Genomic DNA, 15,177 nt, shown 5'->3' with positions numbered 1-15,177 from the left:
TTCAATTTATATGATTATAGTTGTTGAAAAATTAAGGGAACTATTAATTAACAAGTTCTAGATGTGTAAAATATTTAGGAATTAAAAAAAAAACAATCAGTAAACAACTTTAATAAATATTTTACAGAACATTTTAATCTATAAATATATTGACTTTTTTATTTTAATTTATGTAACAGTGTCGAATCAGAAAAATACATTGGATTTATGATACGGCTTAATACAATATGAAATTCTAGTGTCACAGTATTAAAAGTGTGGATCTATATTGTCCAAAATCCAGGGCAAAAAATTTGCGACTCTTGTATAAACTGCTGGTTTTTCAGTACCACAATATTTTGGCCCAAAAGAAACAATTCCTATGAGGTAATATCTAGGTGGTTGATCTCCTATGAAATCTACCTGAAATTAAGAAATAATTCTAAACGATCTTATTGGCCATATTCAAATTTTTGATAGAGTTCGAAAAGTTTGCAACATAATTTTAAATAATTTGTATATTATTTTCAAAACATATCATTCTGTGTCTTATACTTGAAAAAAATATCTTTGATGGATTCAGCGATTAAGATTTTTCGATTTATATCTAAAATACTACTGGATCGCATAGTAGCAGTTTCACAGTTTTTATTACCAAGAAACAAGTATAACATAACGTTGCCATAACAACGCTTTGTTATCGTCTATTTTACCGGAGAATTGGCTCTTTAAACTTTCTATATTTTGTTGATAAAGTTAATTTTCTTTTGCATAATCTGCTTAAAATATTTTGTTGTTAATTCTCCTGTTTTTTTCTTCAAAAGAAATTTTGTTTATCTAAAGAATAAAATAAATGTGAACAATCATATATTTGTGCTTCTTAAATTATTTGCAAGTAATTTTATTATTTGAACTTGATGCAAGTGTTTTAGATCTATTGAATAAGTTTTCACATGGTATTTTAATCACTAACTAATTTTTAGAAAGAAACAATTAATATAATTAATAATACATATTTTAACTGCTTTCAATATAAAATAGATTTAAAAAAAGTATCCCACAAAAAACAATCAGCACGATTGTAGTTTTTATTTCTAAAATAAATTGTTAAAAAATACTAGTAATTGTTTTATCCAATATACGTTTTTTGTCAGCTTAAACATGATGATGTTGGATCCACATTTCGTTAAATATATAACTAAATATTATATTAACAAACTTTGTTATAAATGTACTTACAATTTTTTACATAGTCGTTTAGATAATAATAAATATTATTTTGATATAAATGAATTTGATAGTTATGTCTACATTTCTTGTTGTCATCACTTTTGTCTTTGAAAAATATGAAAAATGTTTGATGATTTTATACAAAAAATAATAGAAATAAAAATAATTATCACTTTGAATTAGAAAAGATCGACAATAATCATTCGTGATCTTCGGTATTTTAAAATCGGCAGAATAAATTTCAAATAATTGTTTACAACCCGAACTAATATTGCTGAAAACTCGAAATATTAATATATTATATATATAATATATATATATAATATTATTACTATATTAATAATATTATTGATTAAATTAAATAGTAATCTTGCAAATTTTAAAAAAATCTTTATCGAACTCAAAAGTTTTTAGCATCGTCAGTGAATTAATGTAAAAAATTGCGCTATAAACCAATACAAAACTATATAAAATTATTCCTGAACCAAAAAAATAAATTTTGGACGTTTTCAGTAAAATTCAGTAGTATAGTGTAAAGTGAATTTTAAACTAAATATGATACATTATTATACCGTGCTTTTCAAATGCTTCTTTTTGAACTATTTTAAGTTTATTGAAAGAATTTAGCAAACATTGGAATATGTTATAAAGTAATAGTCAATGAAATGATTTTTATAATTGCTCAAATATTTTTATTCTTTGTTTGGTATAAATTCAATATACTATATTTTTGACTAGTTGCCTAGTCTATGTAAATTAATAAAAATAAAATATTACAAAAGAAACAATATTATTTTACAGATTGCTATTAAGTTAAATTATTTATACTTATAATTAATTTTGTAGAGTTTTCTACAAGCTGTAGACTGTTTCATATCATCCATGATATTCAATAAAAACGAAATACTTTTGACGTACTTTTCTCAAAAAAGTCCAGTTATAATTTTTATAATAAATTTTTTAGGAGCTATGGTTTTGTTCTTAGGAGAGCACTTAGATATGTGAAATTAAATTTTGTATATTTGTTTTTTTTAAAACAATAATATTTTTTTTACATATTTATCTTATTAATTTTAATATTTTGCGGAGTGTATATATATATATATATATATATATATATATATATATATATATATAGTAAAATACAATTATATGGTTTTTGTTCGCATTGGTTAATTTCATTGTCATAATGCAGATCTTGAAATAATAGTTAGTAGATATATTTATAAATATTTTATACTATGTACGATATAAATTTGATATTTATATTTTTCAGTAAAATGGAACTATTTCTTCTGAAACTTGAAAGGGAATTTATTTAAACTATGAATGCTTAATTATTACATAGTAATTTTTCCCATATACTTTTCGATCTAATTTAGTTCTTCTTATTATACCTGTTTTTTGAGAAAATTTGGCAGTGTATTTATAAATGTTTTAAAAAAAATTTATAATATGTCTGCTATAAATTCAGTATTTTCATTGGGAGTAGGATAAAGTTACTAAATCTTAGCTGAAGTGTTTATATTGTAAAATTACCTTATTTTAAACTAAATATGCCTAATTATTATACCATGGTTTTCAAAGGCTTCTTTTCGAACTATTTCAAATCCCTTGAAAAAATTCTGTGGAGCTCGAAAAAAGTTATGCTCTGTGGGAAATGTATTAGTAAAAGCTATACATTTTTCATTAATTTGTTTGATATACATTTAATATATTTACGATATATTTTTTGAGGTTTTTTTAGTAGATTTAAATAAGGTTTCTTATATATACTTCATTATGATAAAGCGTCTTCTTTTCGCTCTATTTAATTCCTATTATCATTTGTTTCAATTTTTTTCGATAATTTGGCAGTCATAGGAAAAACTTATTCAGTTATAAATGATTATTTTTTCTATACTATGTATGTGGTATAAATGAAATGTATAATGAATCCAGGATAAAGATTGTATCGTTTTTTCGTAAAACTGTAACTGGTTTAATATTTAAACTTTTTTATACTATGTATGGTATTAAATTCAGTTGCACCCAGAATAAAGTTTCTATCGTTTTTAAAATATGACTTTTGAAAATATAACTAAAATTTTTAAATTTTCATGCCATCACACACAGTGTATGGTCTTTCTATATGAAAAATACCTTAGTAGGATTTTCAAATTTAGCGGTTAAGATTTTTTTATTTATATCTAAAATACGACTGATCGCACAGCAAATAGCTAGCATTTTCACAGTTTCTATTACCAAGAAACAAGTGTTCAAAATGTTTTTTGGACTAGTTTGAAGCCTTTGGGTGAATTTTGCAAAATTTGGAAAAAGTGATAGCCAGATGATCCTATGTCTGAAATATTCGATTGATGCATCTAAATTTTCCAATAAGAGTTTTATATTTTTTTGGGACATCAAATAGTGTATGCTCTTTGTTTAAAAAAAATACCTTAGTAGGATTTTCAAATTTAGCGATTAAGATTTTTTTTATTTATATCTAAAATGCGACTGATCGCACAGCAAATAGGTAGCATTTTCTCACAGTTTTTATTACCAAGAAACAAGTTTTCAAAGGTTTTTTTGGCCTAGTTAGAAGTCTGAGCAAATTCTGCAAAAATTGGAAAAGGTGATAGTCAGATGGTCCTATGTCTGGAACATACGATGGATGCATCTAAATTTTCCAATAAGAGTTTTATATTTTTTCGGGCCATCAAACAGTGTATGGTCTTTCTTTATAAAAAAATTCCTTAGTAGGAATTTCAAATTCAGCGGTTAAAATTTTTTTATTTATATCTAAAATTCGACTGATCGTACAGCAAATAGGTAGCATTTTCACAGTTTTTATTACCAAGAAACAAGTTTTCAAAAAAAAAAAAAAATTGGGCTTGTTTGAAGCCTTTGAGTGAATACTGCAAAAATAGGAAAATGTGATAGTCAGGTGGTCCTATGCCTGGATTTATACGATAGATGCATCTAAATTTTTCAATTAAAGCTTCATATTTTTTTGGGCCATCAAACAGTGTATAGTCTTTCTTTGCATGATGGAAAAAAATACTTTTTCCATTATTTATCTCAGACATTTTTCTTTCATCTTTATAGTTAATTAATTGATGTACATTACGTTTTTGCCGTGTTTCTCGTTTCATAAAACGATTATTTTTTGTAGCCTTATTATGGCTATTCCTCACTTCTGATTGTTTTTTTTATATAGCGAAGGAAATGCATTATGCATCCCAAATTCGTCTTATGTATGAGTATGTCAGGCTCAGTAACGCCTAGGTATAATACCGAGCAGAATCTCCGCTTTCCCTTGCCTCTGGCCCCAACGGAAGGGGGAGGATCTAGAATGTTCATTCTTTTATACTCATCTTTTAAATGAGCGAAGTCCCATTTGTCCTTTTTCGTTCCTTATTTGTGAATGTAGTTTTTTATAAATTTATGGTTTAGTAATCAAACCTTTAATATTCTATATTTAATATTTTATAATATGAACTATAATATAAATTAGTCACCAAACAATATTAACTTTTCCATTATATTTTCAACTTTACTCTATAGATGATTTATAGTCTGAAAATTATCATTAATTTTGGCTTTTTTAGATACGCATGCGCATATTTTTAATAAAAATAATACATACTACACTGTTTTTTAATATTATATTTTATATAAATTTTTACTATTTTTTTTCAATCTCACTCGAATAACATTTATCATGTTTCTCAGAATACTTTTTTTAGTTTTCTGTATGACTTGTCGCTCAATTTAACTTTTTGTAGAAGTTTTTTTTGTGAAGTAAATAAATGCCATAAGTAAAATAGCAAATGAAATCATTAATCGTTTCCATCCACGTTGATTGAGTATTGCATACTATATTATAAAGTATTTACTTATTACTTAATCTTTTATAATTTCAACAATCGGATCATAACTCTTTTTATGGAAAGAATTCCCATGAATTCATATTAAAACTCGAGTATATTTTTTTATTATCAACTGGTTTTGCTTGTTAAGCTTGATTTTTATAGATTCGCATTAAACCAAGAACTCAATAAAAATTTATTTTATTTTTAAATTTTTACCAGTTATAAATTTCGTCAATGATTTTCAATTAATAAATTTTTTATATATTTTTATTGTGGATCTCTGTCGGCTTTGTTATACTATATAAATATGGATATTAACTAATTATATAGTAGACAATTACAAAATCACGTTTGTAGTGAATCACTAATTTTATATAAATAATAATTAAATATAAATAATAATTTTATTTAAATACCTCTCCAATTAAGCACATAGTAAATTACCAATTAATAATTACAATATTAGTCATTACTATTATTGCAACGCATCCATTTTTAAAGAATATAAATTTTTCAATATTTATGTCTATAAAAAAGATCACCAATAAATTTTAATATTCAATCCTTAATTTTGAGAAGTCTGTACTAATTCAAATTATATGATTTTTGAGAAATATCTTTACAATATTATATATAACAAATTTCAGAAAATTAAAATTAATATTCTATTTAAGGACGTTATTTATAGCTATTTTTTTTGTCTTTTTTCGATTTTAAAACATTTTGCCTGTCGAATTAATTCATAAAATTTGTTCAATATTCATTTTCAACTAAAACAGTGTTTTTTCTTTGATATTTTTATTTTATATTTATACTATGTATCCAAATTTTAAATTGAAATTAGCCATCACTATAATTGTAAATATAATCGAAACCTTCAATTATTTTCAAAGCATTATTCATGATGAAAAACGTGTATTAAATCTATAAATTTATTTTAGCATTTTTATATTGAAGACATTATGATTTTAATGTAATAATAAAAATTTCTAACAGTTATATTTCTTAAATATTTGTTTAAGTAATTTAAAATTGGATAATTATATCATCGGCATGCAAATTTTATGTTGTTAATTTTTTTAAATATAATTTGGCGCACAATTTTTAATATTTTATTAAATAAATAAAGATATTTGTTACCATTTTGATTATTTTTTGTGCTTAAAATTATTTTATTAACTCCAACCACAATGATCGAATTTTAAGCATTCAATTTCTTCAGTAGTTTTTACTTTTGATATCGAAAATATTGTTGAACTATTTATAATTTTGGTTTATATTGTTGATAGTTCGATAATATTGCTAATTAGTATAACCAGATTACAAGATGGCAACAAGAGTACAGAAATTTAAATTTAAACAATACTTTGTATCAAATTTTTAAGGATTTTTTACTTTATAACTTTTTTATCTTCAATAATTATGAAGAATACAAAAGTTATGCCTTCTGAAATCTAATAATATTCAGCATTTTTTGTGTAAAGATTTTGTCCTTTTGTAATACATTTTTTATTTCAAATTAATGTGAATAATTTTGTTTTAAAAATAAGACACAATTTTTTTTCTTGCAGGATCTCTAATTTTTGGATTCTCTAAAACTTTAGATAAATATTTGACTTATATGCAATCATTATAAATTTTATAAGATTTTACAAATACAAATACAAATCACAGAGCAATTAATTTTTTAAATATATTATAATGAATTATGTTCTACTTGAAAAAAAAAATTATATTCACCAAAATATCTCCAGAATCATTTTACGAGTTAGAAGAATTAAAATTATGACTTTAAGGTTCTTTTTAAAATCAGCCCTAGTTAATAATGGGTTAAAATTTACCAATAGGATTTTGCATAGCCTTTCAATGTTTTTTTATAAAATTCATGAAATTAATACGAATATATTTTTTCTGGAAAAAAGAATTAGAAGTATTTTTTCATCATCATTTTTATAGCAATATGTAATTGCATAAATAACACACATAATTTGACTAATGGCATTTGGGTACATTTTACATAATTTTTTTACACCGAAATAAAATTGTATTATGTTAACATTTTTGTTAAATATTTAAATAAATAAATTAATAGGTATTTTAAGTATTTTACCTTTTGCAATGGACCTCCAGAATCACCTCCACAAGAATCCATCCCAACAACTCCACCAACGCACATTTGAGAAATTCCTATGGTTGTTGTTTTTTTATATGCCTTGTTACATTGCTCATTTTCAACAATTGGCAACTAAAAATTAAATAAAAAATCGATATTAATTTGTATCAATTTTTATCCTATTGCTATTTATTTTTGTTCGAATTTGTAGGACTAGTTTTTATTTAACATTGATTAACAGAGATTGTTTGGGAATTGAATTGATGTACTCAATTTTTTAATACTTATTTGGTCTTTATCATTATTAGTATTGTTTTTATTATGAGCCGAAACCAAAATTGACAAAACCAACCAAAATCCACCGAGATTTTGTTAGAAGGACGTGGAGATTCTAATCCAATAATTCAGTGGTTACTTTTTGAAATTTTCAATACTTAATCATCTTAAATAATTTTAGTACTATTTTTGTTTTGGTTATATTTTACTTGATTTCTAAATATATTTTTATAATCCAAAATTATATTAATATCCTGTTGATAGAAATAATGTGTCAATTACTTTCCGAATTGTTCAAATTTCGAATATATCACGATTTTCTACTATCCATAGTGATTTTTCTATTTTTTTAAATTTGAAGTAGATGTTTTAAAAAACGACATTGTATAAACTAATTCTAAAAATATTTTAATTAGACATAATTGTTTTTTTTTAGTGAAATTGTATAAATCAACTTTGTCTATCATATTGGTACGAGTCTTATTCAATAAATGTACCATAATGTATCATATATTCAAAGATTACTTTTTTAATTTAATATTTATTTATTATCATACTTTATTAAAATACCATGCTTCGAAATAATGTTCACGCTACTTTTTTGGATTATGTATTAATTGATTTATAAAAATATTTTTAAAATTCAAAATTATATCACTATCATATGGATGAATATCACGATTTTATACTATCCATTGTGATTATGCTATTTTTTATTGTAAGTATATATTTTTAGAACCCGTCATTGTAATAAATAATTCAAATTTTTAATAATTATAATCAGATATAATTGTTTCTTTCAGAAAAATTGAGTAAATCAACTTCTTCGTTTTCTGTCATATGGGTGTGTCTAATTTAGATATTCATTTTTATAGTCTATACGCTATAAATTTATTTATAGTTATTTATATTTCTATATATTATAATCATTTCATATAATACAACTCCATACGATATAATGAATGCAATTAACTAAACCTAATTAACGAAACTCTAATTATGGAAAAAAAATCTTTTTACATTGTAATTTTTTTTTTTTCAAAGTCAATTATTATTTGATTTGTTTTAATACAATCTCATACTTCCATTCTATTGTTGTTTTGATGATTTTCTCAAAAAACATCGTAATTTTGCGGTATTAAAAATTTGTGAAGCATTTTTGGCAGCGATAATTTTTAATTAATCTTATTTACTTATTTGACAAATTAGAATTTGATAATTATGTATATACAATTTTTTATCAAAGCATTCTAATTTTATAAAGGCAATGCTAAAATTTGTTGTATCTTGTTGCTATTGGAAATTTTGTATTTTTGGGCCCTTCTACTAAAATTTTTAGATTTATAACTAACAGATGTCAACTTGGGATAATAAATGAAAAACTTATAATTCTACTTCTAATTAAGATTTAAGATATTCAAAGAAACTACAAAGTTTTTGCATATTAATTTGGAAAATACTTTATAAAATATCTTTTTATACGTTACACATAATAATAATAAGTCTAATAATATGCATTACTATACAATCTCAAACTTTATGTCTCGAATTATTATTGTCGTTAATTATTGTAAAAAACAATATTATTTTTGTCTTTTTATCTCAAACCCAAATTAATTATTTATAAAACGAAATTTTCTTAAGTAAGCATTTTGCTTTGTGCAAATATATTTTGTGTTTGATCACCATCTAAATATTAAATTAATGATACGTAAACTAATAAATAGTTGTTTTAAAAAATTACTCAATACAATTTGAACCATTATATGTTTGCTAATGTTATTTTGGAAGTACATTCTTGAAAAAGAATAAATTTTTACATGATGTTTTTTCAATTTGTTGGTGATAATAATATGAATTTTTAGCAATATATATATATATATATATATATATATATATATATATATATATATATCGAGAGCTTAAATATGATAAATTGATCTTTCTCCATATAACGGAACTTTATATGCAAGAATTATAATATCAAATAATATAATTAATTAATATTTTTTTTAAAGAAAATGCGTTTTTAATTTAAAAACTCCACTGCAATTTTATTTCAAATTGAATTTCGCATTTTAGACCGTTTGGTCATAAATTGTACAGAACTATTTTTTTAGCAAAAAAAATTTATTAACTAATTTTTTGTAATACAAATTTAACTACTATTTTAACAAAACTAACTTTGTTAATTTTGTTTTTATTAGGATTTAATACATTTTTCTAATTGGATGATTTTTATCGCATTTTACACCTATGAATCAAACAGCAGTTGTTATTAATAAAATAAATAACTTTATATTTTTTATTTATTTCTCTAATAGTAAATTTATTTGTCAATTGAATCCAGGTAATTGAATTGTATTTGCTTTTGAGTACTGTGTTTTAATTTAGTATTTTTAAAGATTCTTTTGAATATTCTAATATGCAATGCAGATATAAAGAAAGAGCTTAATAAAGATTAATTTCTTCATCAAAAATAAAAAAATCTTTGTGAGAAATTTTTATTACCTTCGAAATAAATATTTTTTGTAACTAAGTTTTTATATTTTTTTATGTATTTATCAATTAGAATTTCCCTTTTTAAATGACATTGAGCAAAGCTCTGCTAAACCGACTCATTGTTTTCATTTATTTTATATATTTTTATTACGCAAATTTCAAATTTCATGTCAATTTCAAGATCTCAAGTTGATCATTTAATCAAAATAGTATAATTTTATGATAGTTTGTTAAATATCTTCGATATATGAGGCTTCTAAAAATTTCTTGGCATCTGATTTGGCTAATGATAGTAATTATAAAAACTATTTTGGATTTTTATGCATTTAATCATTAGATTATAATTATAATAAGTTAGGCTTTTCGGTGTCAACACCCAAGTATTTCACAAGAAAGTATTTTATTTTGAAATCATAAAATTTTTTATTTCATTTTATAACTTATTTTGAAATCATATGTTTTTATTTCATTTCATAACTATATAATTTTATGTTAGTACATATAATTTTTTTTGCTAGTAGTAGAATATTCATACTTTGATATATCTTGTATAGGGCCTTAGTTGATGCATAATAATATATACGACATGTTTAATATTAATTTTTCCAATATTACAAAAATATTTTATTGATTAATTAATTTAATTAATACTTGTGAATATTTATATTAGCCATGTTTTAGGAACTTGTTATCTTCAAGTATTAATTTGAAATAATATTATATATTTTTAATTTATTTTCTAAGCTGTACCGAAAAATGGCTCATAAAGGACTCAATTTTATGTTGCTTCTAAATAATTTTTATTCTTTTATTTTTTTTTAAATTCTCAAACATAGAAAATGTATAGTCATAAATATTTAATATTTATTGCAAATACGCATATCTTAGTGGATCATACTTTATAAATTGGAATAAAGGTATATAAAATTTTTAGATTAATTGATGGCCAGATTGTAAATAAGAGGCCAAATAAATAAATAAATAAGAATTTAACAACAAAATTTTTAAAGGTATTACAAAATTCTTTTTTTCGACATGAAGATACCGTTTTAATTTAAATTATGTTAAATATATTATGTTGGATTATACTTCATGAAGTTTCAATAGACTCCTGGCGATTTTTTATAAAATTTTAAGTTATTTTCTATTATTTAATTTGTTATGAAAGTGAACAAATTCAGAACATTTTATAACAATTCATTTATCTATCCTTTAGAACTATACAAAAATAGTTTTTAAAATTTACAGCCACCATAATTAAACCCAGCTGGAATGGAAAATTTTTGTTAAGCAAAATATGAACCATGAAACATGAACAGCATGAAAATTTTCAAAGTTACTTACAAAACTATTTTATAATACCTAATTTTAAGATTCAATTTATTCGGAATTTGGTAAAGATACATTAATAAATAATGATAATTTTATAAATTGTTACATGTAATATTTTTTTATGATTCTCAATTCAAATCGAGTTTCTAGCTTTTTAATTTGCATATTTGAAGAGTAATTTCATGTGATCGTTTGCACGTATTTAATTTCAAATAAACTTTGGAAATGATTGTTTATCAAATAAAAATAAATTATTTTATAAATTATTACATATCATTTTTTTTTCAATATCAACTAATTAAAGCAAAACTCGTGTTACTACAAAACGTTGAATATTTTGTTTAAAACTCTACAAGCACGTACGATACACTACTTTTTCAATAATTAATCAAAACTAATATGTGAATTTTTCTAAATATTATATATATATATATATAATGTATGTATAATACAAGTCATAAATATGAACACATTTTGAGATCAAATAATTTGAGATGGTAGATTTTTTTTTCAATTTTTATTAATTAATTTTGAAAACAAAAAAAATTGATGTAAATTTTCTACATTTATTCTGATGTCTGTTTCCGTTATATGTAATAAGTTTTTAATCAGATACTCTTAGTAGTATTTTCTTGAACTAATTGATTTTCATATTCTAGAAATATATGCTGGTTATACAGTCTTCGAATATTTTTTTCAAATCAAGTAAATAACATGAGTAAAATATAATTTAAGAATAATTGTTTAATAAAATAATTAAATATAAGTCAGTGCAATTGTGTCAATGCCATGCCATAAATAAATATCGTCTTTAATTATTTCTTATTAGCTGAAGTATGTATTTTTTGGAAATTATCAACCATGTTTACAAACATAAATCTACTGTATATTTTATTGCCTTAAAGAAATTCAAATTTTTCGGTTTCTGATTTTGATTCTGATATCGTGTCCTAATCATTTGATAATATTTAGATATTTATATATTAGTTTTCCTTTTTCCATGGTTTTATGTTTATATGACCAGTAAGATATTTATGTGGAACTTTATAAATGGCACAATTTTAATTTAAGATCAAACTTTTTTCGCTTACTATTTATGAATTATCGTCAGTTGCATCAAAATATTTTAACTGATATTAGCAACATAATTAAATTGATTTAACTTGATATTTTATACAAAAATAAAAAATCAAATTTTGGTATCTATATTTTCATAAGGATTGTTTTTGAATTAACTTAAATGATATTTTAGCAATACATAACTACATGGCCGGTAATCTCCGAACAAATGAAGATTACCGTGTTTTGAAATGGATTGGTATTTGAATAGTTCGAAGGATGGCGCTACGATTTTCAATTTCATTGATCTAGCAGCTGGCTTGTTGATCTACATTGATTTGATCGGCCATTTTCTATAAGTTGTCAAGTTGTCATCGCGTATTGTAGTTGAGATTTTCTGTGATTGTTTATATATAATTATGTTTTGGTGAATACTTTTTTCATTTATTATTAAGTTAAAATCATAAAGTGTTATGTGCCAAATTGTTATAACCCCAAATATAATAAAAAAATGCATGTCTTTCCGGCATCTAATTATCAGGTATGTATATAATGATATATTATGCATATAATGAATATGTATCATCACAATACTATTAAAATGTTATATATATATATTTGTGTAAATATATATTATATATATTTGTGTGTAAAAAGATGCTTTCAATTTGGATGCAGAGGGCGAATAATCTTTTAATGGATGACCTAACTCTTCGGTTTGTGGCACAAATCAACGATAATTTGAAATCGAAACCAAATAGAAGTGTCTCCTTTACGGCAATAACAAAATAGTTTTCAAGTCACTGGAGAATGCTCTGATACAGAACCAGAAGAACAATCTGCAACTCTAAGGACAAGGACAAGTAATTATAACTCTAAATACTTCAATAACATTTGCAAAAAAATATTAATAAATGAATCTTATGTTCTTAGGAGATGGAAGCCTAAACACCTTGAAAAAGATTTTTGCAGCACCTCTAAGATTGTGAAGTGCAGGTTAAAAGTCACCTATTCTGACACCAGTTTTCTGAAAAGGTATTTTTTCATACTAATTGCAGCAAAAATATTTAATATGATAATTACAATATCTTCAATTAATATGATATAACAATATATTCAATAGAAGTCCTTGATGGTAGCTGCAAATTGCCGCAGAATGCAATGATAAGGCGTAGGAGTGCCTTAACACCCAGAAGATGTATGATACATCAAATTTTGTTTCGGGATTAAAATGCAATGCAATAATTTAAAGGATAAATTCCAACAGAGTATACAATGTTCTGAGAAGTTTTCAAATATTCCGGAAACTTAAAAAGTAAGGGCAAGAATTTTGATAATGTCTCAATTAAGAGAACATACTCAAAGACAGTTTATAAAGCGCAAGGGTTTAGTTATAGTTTTAACTAAACCTCCTTGCAATAAAAACTGGATTAAAACGATAGATAGATTTGAGCTACAATTGGTATAAATTAAAAGTAGTTCAGGGTTTTGGTTACTTACGTTTAAAAAAACCCTTATACAGAAACTATTCAAAGATTTCGTCAAATATAACTTTATTAATGATTGATTAGATAGCAAAATAACTATTAAATGGAGAGATAATAAACAAGAATGTCTCGTAAATGAATTTTAATCATAGGAATTTAGTTTTATCTCAATTTGGATATCAATATATATATGTTTTGTTTTTAGGATTATTTTGTTTGGAAAGTATTCATTCTTTTTTAAAAATGTGCTGTTCTTTTTATCCTTTTAAATTATTGCATTGCTTGTCATTCCTTCTAAATTTGTCATTACATCATCAATACTCCTGCACTTTTTACTTCTTAGTTTTTAAGTTTTTAATATATTATTATTAGTCATTAAGTAATTAATATGAATAAGTTATTTCTAGAATATTAATAGAATAAGTACTTTAAAAATATGTCTGTAATATACTTTAATTAATAGTAGTCAGTTATTTCTGTTTAGTTTATAATTCTTCAAAAATATGTCTGTGATATATTTGAAAATATATTTTGTATTTCGTATGTTTTGTTCTTATTTCAAATAATAATTTTTTCAGATTTTTGGGCTGTGATTTTATGTACAAATGTAGAAGTAATACCAGGGGTTAATTTACATACTGTATGTACATGTGCTGCCATGTAGTGATCTATTCGTAAATTAAAATGAGTGTAACGTCAAATGGCCCGAGATAGCGATCTATTTATGCTTATTTATCTATGCATAACTAGTTATGTCCATTTTAAATCTTTCAGAATAAATCGTGTGCTTTTATTATAATATAAAATTGTTCTAATTATATCTTTTTTTTTATTTTGCATATATAATATAACCTATTTTATTTTGCATATATAAGATATAAATGTACAATGCTCAAAGAAATTCAAATTTTTCGGTTTTGCATTCTGATTCTGATATCGTGTCCTATTTCATTTGATAATATTTAGATATTTATATACTAATTGTCCTTTTTCGATAGTTTTATGTTTATATGACCAGTAAGATATTTATGTGGAACTTTATAAATGACACAATTTTAATTTAAGATCAAACTTTTTTCGTTTACTATTTATGAATTATTGTCAGTTGCATTAAAATATTTTAACTGATATTAGCAACATAATTAAATTGATTTAACTTGATATTTTTTACAAAAATAAAAAATCAAATTTTGGTATCTATATTTTCATAAGGATAAAATAATGATATTTTAGCAATACAATATTATTAGTTATATCAATTTTTAATAATCTTTCAGATTATTAAAGAATTCATTTTATTTTACAAATAAATCGTGTAATCTTCTTTTCCATAGTATGTGCCCCA

At 23.1% G+C, this 15,177-nt stretch overlaps 1 protein-coding gene across 1 annotated transcript in view; it reads right to left on the bottom strand.

Annotated features, from left to right (window-relative positions):
- Positions 1-249: 249 nt before the first annotated feature.
- The window catches only part of LOC113373659 (CLIP domain-containing serine protease 2-like), a 24,693-nt gene continuing 9,765 nt past the window's right edge, over positions 250-15,177 (bottom strand). The window contains exons 4-5 of the mRNA XM_026613943.1: positions 7,174-7,308; positions 250-402 (exon numbers count right to left, since the gene is read on the bottom strand). Coding sequence (XP_026469728.1) covers positions 250-402; positions 7,174-7,308 — 288 coding nt within the window. The remainder of the gene's footprint in view (positions 403-7,173; positions 7,309-15,177) is intronic.

This window comes from Ctenocephalides felis, unplaced genomic scaffold, assembly GCF_003426905.1.
Source record: "Ctenocephalides felis isolate EL2017-DRISC unplaced genomic scaffold, ASM342690v1 CF-g0.4_SCAFFOLD_01604, whole genome shotgun sequence".
NCBI lineage: Eukaryota > Metazoa > Arthropoda > Insecta > Siphonaptera > Pulicidae > Ctenocephalides > Ctenocephalides felis.
This window is presented reverse-complemented; position numbering and strand designations above follow the sequence as displayed.